A 13,539-nucleotide genomic window follows, 5' to 3' on the forward strand; every position below is an offset into this window, starting at 1 on the left:
ACCTCATCTTATTTAATAATCTCTGTTTTCTTTACTGTTGAGGATGGAGTTTATGGTAACTCTCATTAAGGATCTGAAAGAGGGCCTGAACATTTTCTTGTATACTTACATTGTAAATTTTTTGGAGACGAGGCAGTGGGAAAAATGCAGTCATGGTCTTTGCGGTCTTGACTCCTCACAGAGGTCTCATGATATTAAAGATGGATGAAGAGAAAGCAGGGTAGCCCGTGGGTGGGAAATTATATGTGCAAAGGTGCGGTGGAGGAGACAGCAAGAGGTCAGTTAGGGGAGCAGGAGAAGCTTGGTTAGAAGGAGAACTTGGGGCTGCTTTGGAAGGCTTGGAATCCAAACTGCAGTTGTAATCAGTGGCGAGATACCGTGCTCCTGTCTCTCGACTCTACTTGTCAAGTGGAGAAGTAGCATTGATTAGGAAGTCTGCTGTCCCGTGCTGTTGGGGGAAATTCTTTCTGTAAGTTTCAGGAGTCCATAAACATCTGATGATGGTCTGCTTTTTGCTGGCATTGACCATGGGCTGCAGGGAATGGGCTGCAATTGAGAGACTGATTGAGGTCACCTTTAATAGGTAATGGAAGATTAGTCTGTATTCTTTTTATTTTATTTTATTTTTTATTTATTTATTTGAGAGAGAGAGAGCACCAGAGGGGGTAGGGTCAGAGGGAGGAGCAGACTCCCTGCTGAGCAGGGAGCCTGATGCGGGACTCGATCCCGGGACTCCGGGATCATGATCCTGGGATCATGACCTGAGCCAAAGGCAGTCGCTTAACCAACTGAGACACCCAGGTGCCCGATTAGTCTGTATTCTTAAGGGAAAATGTGGGAAAAAGTAATAAATGCTGAGTCCTTCTAGAAGATGAATCACAGCAGGACTAACTGAGACAGGGAGACAGAGGGAGCTTAAGAGACCAATTAGATAATTATAATAAACAGGATGAGAAAGAGAGTCCAGACTGGGACAGTGGGGGCTATGGGTACGGAAAGGTCAACAAACATAAAGAGCAGTGCAGACGGGCAGAGCTTGGAACGAAGAATGAAAGAGCAAGGACCACAAAGTGACTTGAAACCTGGCTGGTTTAATGCGTGTGGCCTTGACAGAAGTGCAGACCTTGGAATGAGAGCCTGTAGGGTTTTGGAGGGGATGGATTTGAGGTGCTGGTGGAAGATCTAAATGGAGTCACACTGTAAATACTCACGCCTACGAAATTGGGTCTTTGATGAGATACTCAGAGAGGTTATGTATTTTATAAAAAGCAGAAAAGGAGATAATTGAAGTTAGGACAGCGATGAGGAGGGAAACGGATCTGGGCAGTGAGCTTTCAGGGAGATGGCAGTGGTGTGCTGGGCAGCCATGGCCAAGTAACCTGATGAACACTTCTAAGGACGTGGTGGCACGGGCACGCTGGCCCCACTGTGCATCTCTGCTGGCCTCACAGTTCAGTCTGCAGGAGCCCTGAGCAGCTGTAACTAGGAGCTGAGCCACAGGTGCCGCCAGTCTGTTTCTTCACCTCTGGTCCGGGGGACAAGAGGGGGCAACCGAACGCGTGAGGAAGCCCTGGGTGCTTCTCCAAGCCCCTGTGTTTTTGTTGCTGTGCTTGACTACCCCTATGCTGAGAGCTGGAGGTACAAAGTTCCTGGATGGGAGGTTCCGAAAGGCCTTAATGACTGCCTGGCTTAAAATATTTTAATGTACTGTATGTTCTTGGTTATGACACATGTGCTGTACCCATTAGTTACTCTGCAAAGTGTGGCTGGTCATCTTCCGAGGGCAGAGCACCATGTCCAGGAGAGGACAGTTTAGTTCTCCTTTGGGGTTAGTTTTGCCTTGTTTGAGACCAGATGTCGGCCCCTGAGCCATCGCATTTGTTTACAGTGTCTGAAGGGACCTTTTGCTTTGGGCCCCTGGGACATGGGTGAGGGTGTGTACGTGGGTCAGTGCTGCTGGGGGAATCAAAGGCTTGCTACAAAAGTGGCTCAGCAACCCTTCATATATGTATTTTTTTTCCCCACACGATTGCACAGGTTGTTGTCCAATGTCCTCTGATATTTGTTGCCTTTCTAAGAGTAGAATTAAATAAAGATAGTAATATGTGAACATTAAAGATAATTCCTACTTTCAGTTCTCTCTCTCTTTTTTTCTTTTTAATACAACCACCCAGGAAATACCTTCATTGGATCAAGAGAAAACCAGAGTTGAGCCTGGTCAACCCCAGCTCTCTCCAGGCATCTCAACTATTCATCTGCACCCACAGTTTCCAGGTAACCTGTTGATCTATGCTATTTGTAAGAATGAATAAAATGAGTAATGAATAAAAGAGTAAGATAAGGATTCTTTTGTCTTTGATTTTAAAGTTTGATAAATCATTAGAATTCATACGTGAAGTGCCATGTGAAACATACACTTAAGTGTATTAATGTACTTGTAATGTTAGTGTGGGGATGGTCATGTAAGTTTTAGAAGGCTAAAAGGAAGGTAAGTTTCTCACGATTTTCTGTGGCCAGGAGTATGTATATATTATTAGAACGCTTTTGAAGGTCATCATTTGATGAAGCATCATTTTTCTTGGCTTCTGAATTCTTCTCATATTTTCTTACTAAATGTTGAAACTGAGGCTATAGATTAATACCAGGAACTTTAGGGATCTCTAAGAGTCCTTAATTATCCAAGCACGACTGTGGTATGTTATTAGAATTAAATTATGCTTGCATTTTGGGATGGGATCTCAAAGCACCTAACAGGCTTTAATTTTTTTCATCCCCTCTTTCCTCATATAGTAGTGATTGAAAAAACATCACCTCCTGTGCCTGTGGAAGTAGCTCCTGAAGCTTCTACATCAAGTGCCAGCCAAGTGATTGCACCTACTCAAGTAACAGGTAGGTATGGTATTCTGTCCACAGCCTGTGCGGGAGACATGGGGATGAGCCTCCTGTTAATGTAGTATCACAGTTGTATCAAATGTATGAGATTGCTCATGGCAGGGTGAGTCATAATAGCAAATACTTGGAAATAATAAATACTGTTAAAAAGGAGGAACGTTTAAATAAATTATGGTACATACAGTGAAATATCACAAAGCTGTTAATGTTGTAAAAGAATATTTAATGTCATGAGGAGATGCTTATGGCAAAATGAGCAATACAGAACACAGTATGATTCCAATTTTATTTTTTAAATGTTTACAAACACAGAAAAAGAGACAGAAAGCACATCAAAGAGGTGCCTGGGTGGCTTGGTCAGTTAAACGTCTGCCTTCGGCTCAGGTCATGATCTCGGGGTCCTAGGATCGAGCCCCACATCGGGCTCCCTGCTCAGCGGGGAGCCTGCTTCTCCCTCTCCCTCTGCCACTCCCCCTGCTTATACTCTCTCTCTCTGTCTGTCAAATAAATTAATAAAATCTTAAAATAAATAAATAAAACACAAAAAAATAAATAAAAAAGTACATCAAAGTGTTCAACCATCACCAGTTAATAGGATCGTGGATAATCTTTGTTCTCCGATATATTTTTATATATTTTCAAAATTCTTTTTGATAATTTTAATCAGTGACACATTATAAACATTTATCATAATGTGAAACAAACCAACAGCATAAAAGTTAATATCCTTGATGTATAGTGAGCTTTTATAAATCAGTAATAAAAATACTAATAGAAAAATGGGGAAATAATATAATCATAATTTATAGAAAAACATGTAATAGGAAATGTCAACCAGTAATCAAAGAAATGCAGATTAAAATAATTATTATCAAATTAGCATTTAATTTTTACTAGAGTAAAATTGAGGTTGAACACATTGCCGAAAGCAATGTAAACTGGTCAACGTTTCTGGAAAGCACAAACTGGCATAATGTATCAAGAATTTTAAAAATGTTCAGGGGCGCCTGGGTGGCTCAATTGGTTAAGCGACTGCCTTCGGCTCAGGTCATGATCCTGGAGTCCTGGGATCGAGTCCCGCATCGGGCTCCCAGCTCAGCGGGTAGCCTGCTTCTCCCTCTGACCCTCTCCCCTCATGCTGTTTCTCTCTCTCTCTCGCTCTCTAATAAATAATAAATAAAATCTTAAAAAAAAAAATGTTCAGAACTTTTGACCCAGTAATCCTATATCAAAATATCTAGTGTGAGGAAATAATGTCCCTAAAGACTGAGATAATGTTTATATAAATGGATACTTACCACAGCACTAGGTAGAATAGAGAAAAAGTAGAAACAATCTAAACATTTAACTATAGGAAAATGGATAATTATATTACATCTATGCATTGGAGCATGATGCTGCCATCAAATGCAGTATTTTTGAAGAATTTTTATTAAAATCTAGCAGCAGATGGTCACAAAATACTGTTAAATGTGAGATGAAGTATATGAAAATGAAGGAATGTAGAACACTATTACCAGTTATATAAAAAAGACTTATACATTGAGAAAATGCTGGAAGAAAATATGCCAGATATTAGCAGTGATTATTTTTTATAGTAGGATCCAAGAGGTTTGGGAGTATTGGTAGAATATTTTCTATTTTCCATATACTGTATAATGGGCAAATATTCTGCAGTCAGAAAAAGATCACCAAGATGTATCATGCCAACTTAAGGTCAGGATGAGGTTGGCAGTGTATAACGAAAAGTTAATAGAGGAGTTTGCAGACTTTCTTAAAATATTCTTTCCTCAGAAACATATGTATAATTTTTCAAGTAAAAATGTGCTTGGTGTGTTAATTAGACAAATTATAGTGATCATTTCACAATGTGTGTGTATATCAAAACATTAAGTTGTACACCTTAAATATGTATATGTTTTATGTTGAAAAACAGTACAATTACATAAAATATATAAAATAAATTATATAAAAATAATTTTTCTATGTTAAAAAAACTTTTGGCTATTTTCCCAAAAATGTGGATGTAAGTTCTCTTAGATATTTGAATTGAGACATCAGACTGGAAAGTGTTTTGTTTTTTTGAGAGAGAAAGAGAGTGCATGTGCAAGTGGATGGGGCGGGGTGATGGGGGTGGGGGATGGAGAGGGAGAGAGAGAGAGAGAGAGAGAGGAAGAGAGAGAGAGAGAGAGAGAGAGAATCCCAAGCTGGCTCCAAGCCCAGCGAAGAGCCCATCGTGGGGCTAGATCTCAGGACCCTTGATGTTGGTCCTGAGCCGAAATCACAAGTTGGATGCTTAACCAACCAACTGAGCCACCCAGGTACCCCTGGAATGTGTTTTTAAAAAGCACCTGTGTGTTCCAAGATGAAATGCACTTGACAGAGGAATGTGGAGTCGCATCATGGACCACAGTGTGTTTTTACCCAGTTCAGGGCATCGGTAGCCAGAGCCATAGCCTTCCCCACTTACGGCATTGCAACCGCTCTTTGATTTTACTCTTAATATTGAGTTAAGTGATATAGAGAAATATCAGATCTTCTCAGTGCTTCTAGAGTGATACAATGATACGATAGTGTTTATTTGTTTGTTTGTTTTTTAATGGCCATGGCTAAAACCATTTCTCTATTCTGAAGTCATTTATGTGTCTGCTCGCTTTATTAAGCACATCTATGAGAGACTCTGCTATGCGCTGTAACATGCACAACGATGTCATACACCATCTTGGACAGCAAGGATCTTCTCACTGTTGACCTCATATTATTAAAAAGGAAAATTGCAGTGTGATAATGTAATGTACTAGGTCTAAATACTGTATTTCTATATTTCTGTTTTCCAGTGTATAAATATAGTGTTGTGCTTTTTTAACAATGGCTGACTTCAATGGATGGACTTCTTGCAAGCTAGCTTTGTAGGGGTTAATTAAGTTTGGCTAGATAAATGCAGTTTTGCCATTTAAATGCAGCCGTGTGAGGAATAACAAATTGAAGTTACTTAGCTTCAACTGAACTACAGAGCTGATTTTAAAAAAAAACAAAAACAAAAAAAAGTAGCTGTGCTGTATGAAGTTGTTGGAAGGCAGCTTAATTCGAGTTTGGCAGAGATACAGGGCCAACATCTGCTATCGCATGTTTGAAGCACGACTATTTCCTTCCAGGAAAAAAATGACGGTAAAATTTTATGCAACATTTGTAGGTGTTCCTACTTCCTATAGTAGAAGAATCTTTCTGAAACAATCCATGGGGAGAATATCATAGTCTTTGAATTAAAATGGTTTGTAACGTCAGAGCTACACAATCATCAGTAATCTACACTAGAACAAGAGCACTGTTTTGTATCAAATTTAATTTAAATCAAACTATAGATGTTCCCATTGATTTGATATGAGAGCCGAACATAGAGATTGAGGGAGCATTCCGATCAGCTCTGTCCGGAATGTTACACAACGGTTTTTTCCCCTAAAACACAGAGGAGGTAAATCTTACTTGTCACTATTAGTTTGTCTCACAAGTTGAAGAAAGGAATAGAATATTACATAGGAATCTAAAATAAACAAAATCAGCTCCACATTGCTCAGTGACAATATCTTTATGGTGGTGAGATTAGAAGGAGCCTTTGCAGATTTCTTCAGACACACTTTGACATGTAATAATTATAAAGTGAGCCACATATTTGCAGGACATAAGTGTGATATTTTCCACTCTTAACAGCTGATGTGGTGGCTTGCGACATTATTGGCATACTGTTTCCAAATAAATTATACATTTCAGCATATAAATTCTTGATTTAGCATAGTGTCTTAATAGCTCAAGGATAGGTTGGAAAATCAAACCTCTGGCAAATATTTACAAAGTGGAAACATCTGTTTCAATTGTTGTGGGACAATTTACGCTCATTGTGGGGCAGCTAGGAAGCCGGGGCATTTTTGTAAACCTTTCCATGAGTTAACATTTGATGCCTTCCTCCTCTTCTACCCAAACTTCCTCCATGGCCCTCGAATAACAGCCAGAAATTATTCTTTGACTTCCACAACTACCATGTGGAAACCTTTGTAATTATCATGGCCCAAACATTATAAAAACTATTTGCTCATCAGAGCTTTTCCAGAGCTCAGAATTGACCCCTTTAAAAAATGTTTGTTCCTAAAGCGTATTGCCGGCATCCTTACGGCTTCAGTAAGCTATGTATGCTGATGGAAAATGAACTCCTTTTTTCATGTAAAATCACCGTACTTTAATATTTCCAGGCTTTATTAATTAATTAATTTATTTATTTATTTACTTTGAGTAATCATCTGATGAGGAAAAAAGCGAAAGGTCAGCATACTCATTTTCATATTTTGGCAAAAAGCTTTCTTTTTCATTTTTAAAAAAATATAATAAAGATACCAAACTCTTAAATCCACTGTTGGCCTTGTTGCTGGGATAAGTAGAGTATTTGGTTTTCCACTGGCTTTTGGTCATGGCTCTTTTTCCAGGTTTTAAATGGCACTCTGGTGAAAGAAACAGAATACGGTCCTTGACCTCGTGAAGGTAAAGTTATCTCAGGGGCAGAGAGAGTAGGAAAGTGTCAGGTGGTCCTGAGGACCAGGGGACATGTGATAGGCGTTAAGGATGAATCCAGTGGGAAGAGCGTCTTGATGATCTCTTTGGGATACCAAACATATTAAAGAAGACTAGACATTTTCATTAACTAGAGTACCCTGGAGACTGATAATTAGTGCTTCCTATGTGAGGCTTTGCCATAATTCTTGTGCTTATGTCCACACAGTCTGCTCAAAGAAATGTACGTTTCAGCATAAGCTGATTCATTATGTGGGAACAGGTTCACATCCCTATGTATAAGTGACCTCTTAGAAAAATAAAAAACATAATATCTTTTCCCTTAAAAAACATGGAAAAAGGAGAGAATTTTTCTAATTCTTCCTCAAGACAATACCCTCAGGACTTGTCTTTCTGTGTAATACATCCTGGAGAATGAAAATCTAATAGAAAAGGAGAGGAAAGCACAGGAAGAGGTGATTAGGAGACTTGTTTTAAAAAGTTCTGAGGTGTTTTGAAGGTGTTACAACTCTTCTTTCTACTTACAAGGGTGGAGTCCGGCCTCACAGATGGATGGAAGGAACCTCTGAGGCCAAACTGATGAAAGTTACATGAATTAATCACATATAAAAAAATGGGACAAACAGGGTAGAAATCAAGTATATTTTAGTACATGTCCCTCCACTCCTTTGATGTATCTCTTAGTACCCTCTAGTGGTGTCAGAGTAACATTTTCTTACATATGTTAGTGCCCTGCCAACTGGGATCAGCCTTTTTAAGCTGTATCTCTATATACTTTATCTGTGAGGTAATCAGCTAAAGATCCTCAAATATGCATCATAAATATTTATCCTCATAGCTTCTATTTAAGATACTAAAATGGAAGGGAAGGCCATTATATTCACTTCATTTCCTAAGACTAAGCAGTATACTTCTTAAGTATTTCTCCTATTTTAGAGCTGATGTAAAAAGAAACAATTTAAATATGCTGGCAGACTGTGGTGTAAGAATGTATTATATTTGAATTAAATATCCCATAGTTTTGAAGATTTTTGTTCACACATGTAAAACTTCCATTCTAAAGCTATGCTTGAAAAGTTATAGATATTTGGTAATCAACAAATTGGTATGTATGGGCGTTGGGGCAGTGAGTCATGCTCCAGTGTTGCATGAAAACCCCAGATTTATAGCCTTTGAACTTGTTGTGAATCCTTGCCCAACTGTATTAATTCATCTTCTGATCTTTCTTTTTGCAAATCTGATCAATGTCTTTTCTGTCTTATGAAAATGGCAGAGAAAACTCTAAAGGAAGATCAGTAATCACAAAGAAAATCGAGAAAAGTAAATACGAATAATTTTCAGAGGGGCGCCTGGGTGGCTCAGTCGTTAAGCGTCTTCCTTCGGCTCAGGTCATGATCCCAGGGTCCTGGGATCGAGCCCCGCATCGGGCTCCCTGCTCAGCGGGAAGCCTGCTTCTCCCTCTCCCACTCCCTCTGCTTGTGTTCCCTCTCTCGCTGTGTCTCTCTCTGTCAAATAAATAAATCTTTAAAAAATAATAATAATTTTCGGAGAAGGTGTCTTCCTACAATATGGAATAGATGGTTAGAGATGTGATTTTCACACTGTTCTAGTAAAGAATTCCTATAAACAGAGAAGAGAATTCTTACCTAAACGTCTAGTATTATAGCCTAGAGAAGATTACCTTTTACCTTCAGATTTTTGTGGCATAGAAATGATCATTTTTTTAAGGAAGACTTCTGATTTTTTTTTTTAAGATTTTATTTATTTATTTGACAGAGACAGACACAGTGAGAGAGGGAACACAAGCAGTGGGAGTGAGAGAGGGAGAAGCAGGCTTCCTGCGGAGCATGGAGCCCGATGCGGGGCTCGATCCCAGGACCCTGGGATCATGACCTGAGCTGAAGGCAGATGCTTAACGACTGAGCTACCCAGGCACCCCCGACTTCTGATTTTTTAACAAATTTTTTTAAACAAATTTATTTTTAACAAGCATTTTCCTGTCCTGTCAATGCTTAATTATGCTCTATATGTTTCATAATTCATTTTTTGCCTTACTGCCAGTCACTTAAGTTTAAGCAGTCATGTTAATTACCCATGTTTTTAGCCTTTTGAATTACTGTATGTTTTCTGTGACTTTACATTATACAGACTAAGCCAGTCTATTTTTCTGATAGTGAATTAGCATAAATAGGCTCACTAAAGGTATTAGTTTGTAATGCGTAACATCCAAGTAGATACTGCAGCTCTGTATTCATATGCTTCCTTTTAAAGTCTAGCGACTTTCCAAATGATTTGCACCAATTGTCTTAAAGTCACAGCACAGTGAGTAACACTGGATGAGAAATGAATAATGTGGTTTGGGTTTTTGGAAAGCAACCTCAGCCCTAATTTGGGTCATTTCCATAGGAAGTCTTTGTTAAAGCACTGTTTTTTCACCTCCTCATGAAGAATGCATTGTAGGTTACTGGTGATGGTAGCACCCCTGTTTTTCTGTCTCAAACCACAGACCCCTCCAGCAAGGCTGTTGCTGTAGCTTGTCGTGCTTGAGGCCCCGGTCTTCTTACACTGGGCACTCAGACACACCCATGGCAGCATGCCTTTTTAGCGTTGTTTACTTTGTGATGGCGATGGGATAATAGTCCAAGGTAACATTGTTATAAATGTGCAGTTTCTTTGTTACATATTCTTAAATGACTTCAAAAGGAACAACATTTACAAAGATCGTAATAATGGCTAGCTGGGCTTTCTTACACATAAAAATGTATTTTATTTATTTATAATTCACTGTTAAATCAGTAAAGTAAAAAAATTAAGGTGTATGGATTACTTAAAGGAAATTTTCTCCCTTATTTCCTTCTTAAAATTTTTATTTTTTTAAATTTCTTAATTTTTAAATTCCAGTATAATTAGTGTACCTTATTATATCAGTTCCAGGTGTACAAAATAGTGATTCAACAATTCTGTATATTACTCAATGCTCACCACAAGTGTACTTTTAATCCTCTTCACCTATTTCACCCATCCCCCCACCCAGCTCCCCTCTGGTAACCCATCAGTTTGTTTTCTATAGTTAAGAGTCTGTTTCTTGGTTTGTCTCTTTTCTTCCTTTGTTCGTTTGTTTTGTTTCCTTAATTCTGCATATGAGTGAAATCACATGGTATTTGTCTTTCTCTGATTGACTTATTTTACTTAGCATTATGCTCTCTAGAATCCATCCACGTTGTTGCAAATGGCAAGATTTCATTCTTTTTATGGCTGAATAACATTCCGTTGTATACCACATCTTCTTTGTCCATTCATCTGTCAATGGACACTTGGGCTGCTTCTGTAGTTTGACGATTGTAAATAAAGCTGCAGTAAACATCCGGGTGTATGTATCCCTCTGAATTGTGTTTTCATTTTCTTTTGGTAAATACCCAGTAGTGGAATAACTAGATCATATGGTAGTTCTGTTTGTAATTTTTTGAGGAATCTCCATATTGTTTTTCCCAGTGGCTGCACCAGTTTGCATTCCCACCTACAGTACATGAGGGTTCCTTTTTCTCCATGTTCTCACCAACACTTGTTTCTTGTGTTGTTGATTTTAGCCACTCTGGCGCATGTGAGGTGATATCTCGTTGTGGTTTTGATTCGCATTTTCCCTGATGATAAGTGATGTTAAACATCTTTTCATGTGTCTTTTGGCCATGTATAGGTCTTTGGAGCAATGTCTTTTCATGTCTTCTGCCCATTTTTAAGTGGATTATTTGTTTTTTTGGTATTGAGGTGTACAAGCACTTTATATATTTTTGGATACTAACCCCTTATCAAGGTATATCATTTGCAAATATTTTCTCCCATTCAGTAGGTTGTCTTTTAGTTTTGTTGATTGTTTCCTTTGCTGTGTAGAAGCCTTTTGTTTTGATAAAGTCCCAGTAGTTTATTTTTGCTTTTTGTTTTTCTTGCCTCAGGGGACATATCTAGAAAAATGTTGCTACGTCTGATGTCAGAGAAATTACTGCTTGTGCTCCCTTCTAGGGTTTTTATGGTTTCAGGTCTCATGTGTAGGTCTTTAATGGCTAACTTTCATTGAGCTTGTATAGTGTGCCAGACATTGGGCTTTGTGCATTATTTATCTTTGAACCCGACACTCAAGTTGGTGCTCTGATTATTCCCATTTATCTTACATGCAGAGAAGTGAGACATAGAATGTTTGAGTAACTTGCCCCTGTGTTATAGAGTTAAGAAAAGGCAGCAAGATTTGTGTTTGCACTGTTTGCAAACCTGGGCTTCTACCAGCTGGCCTGCCCCCCCCCCCTCCCCCCACGATGCCATTATAACTCCTTACAAAGATCATTGAAAACAGACTGTCTTAGGAGATTAATTCCTCTTAGGAGGCCACTTTTGAGTCCTCAGGTAATTTAAGGCCGTCTTGTATCCTTTTGGTAATGAAGCTCATTTTGATGGCCTTCATTCAGTGTGGACTCCTATGACCCTGCCTCTACCATGGTGTGTTCCCCAAATGGAGTGAGGACTCAGGGCCAGTCTGCTCAGGCCTAACAGAAGAAGTGAGTTTCACAGGAGTCATTAAGAGCACAAGGGAAGAGTTTAGCAGAGAAGATCGGGGAGAAGATTCTACTTTATCAATATAAATATGCTCATGTTGAAATTGGTAAATTAAGAGTGAGTTACACCCAAAAGTTTGGCTTTGATTAGAAGTGGTAAATCTTTCTTGAGAATTAAAGAGAAATTTTGGAGGAGGTTGGACATAGTTGTTGGAAATTGAATTTGACCTGCTAATGAATAAAAAGTTACCACATATTTCTTATCAGGAGAACTCACCTGATGGTTCTGAGTCCATCATGTCAGATGAACTGGAGTGGATAGAAACTCTTGTGGGCTATCTTAGAAGTTAGAAAGAATTGATTATCTTACAACTTCCAAAGTGCCCTTTTTCTGAGTTACTACCCACTCCACTTCATCTTAGAAGTCGTTTTATTAGGAGTTATTGATGATTTGGGGTGAGACTAACTGAGCAATTACGAAGTAATCAAACAAATTTATACTTGATTTTAGAGGTATACTTTCTTTTTTTGTTGAAGTAAAGTTGACACACTGTTGCATTAGATTCAGGTGTATAATCTAGTCATTGGACAAGTCTCTTTGCTGTGCTGTGCTCACAAGTGCAGCTACCATCTGTCACCACCCAATGCTATTGCAGTACCATCAACTAGATTCCCTGTGCTGTGCCTTTCATCGCAGTGACTTCATCTTTCCATAACTGGAAGCCTGTATCTCCCACTCCACTTCACCCATCTTGCCCAACCCCCTACCCGCCTCTCCTTTGGCAGCCATCAGTTTGTTCTCTGTGTTTATAGGTCTATTCATGCTTTTTTCTTTGTTTGCTCATTTGTTTTGTTTTTTTTTTTTAGATTCCATATATAAGTGAAATCATGTGGTATTTGTCTTTCTCTGACTTACTTCACTTAGCATAATAGTCTCTAGGTCCATTCATGTTGTCAAAAATGGCAAGATCTGATTCTTCTTTATGGCTGAGTTATAGTCCACTGTGTATATATACCACATCTTCTTTATCCATTCATCTTTCGGTAGACAGTTGGGTCTCTTCCGTATCTTGGCTATTGTAAATAATGCTGCAATAAACGTAAGTGTGCACGTATCTTTTCGAAGTAATGTTTTTATTTTCTCTGGATAAATTGGAGGTGACTTTTGTCTTCTAATTACATACCTGACAATAAGCTAATCAGGAAATGCAAAGGAATGGTTTGAAAGCAATGAAATCTTAGTTGATGTCTGTTTTTTCCTCTATTATTTATTTTTAAGAAATCAATGAATGTACTGTGAACCCCGATATCTGTGGAGCAGGACACTGCATTAACCTGCCCGTGAGGTATACCTGTATATGCTATGAGGGCTACAAGTTCAGTGAGCAACAGAGGAAATGTGTTGGTAAGAGATGCTTTTAATAGATGAAATTATTAAATATCAAATATTTACACATTAAGAACATATTATATGTAGTTATCATGGGAAATGTTATTTGTGTTTAATTTTTAAAAATTTTTATCCCTGAACTAAGGGAGCCCA

At 38.6% G+C, this 13,539-nt stretch overlaps 1 protein-coding gene across 12 annotated transcripts in view; it reads left to right on the top strand.

The window, feature by feature from the left end:
* Positions 1–13,539, top strand: part of LTBP1 (latent transforming growth factor beta binding protein 1) — a 389,022-nt gene that overhangs the window by 261,440 nt on the left and 114,043 nt on the right. For 7 of the 12 annotated variants that reach the window (XM_078056162.1, XM_036119099.2, XM_036119100.2 and 4 more), the window contains 3 exons: positions 2,175–2,274; positions 2,791–2,889; positions 13,276–13,401. In XM_078056162.1, the coding sequence (XP_077912288.1) occupies positions 2,175–2,274; positions 2,791–2,889; positions 13,276–13,401 (325 nt within the window). The remainder of the gene's footprint in view (positions 1–2,174; positions 2,275–2,790; positions 2,890–13,275; positions 13,402–13,539) is intronic. The other 5 variants (XM_078056161.1, XM_078056164.1, XM_078056165.1 and 2 more) reach the window with 1 other exon arrangement.

This window comes from Halichoerus grypus, chromosome 10, assembly GCF_964656455.1.
Source record: "Halichoerus grypus chromosome 10, mHalGry1.hap1.1, whole genome shotgun sequence".
In the NCBI taxonomy this organism is placed as follows: Eukaryota; Metazoa; Chordata; class Mammalia; order Carnivora; family Phocidae; genus Halichoerus; species Halichoerus grypus.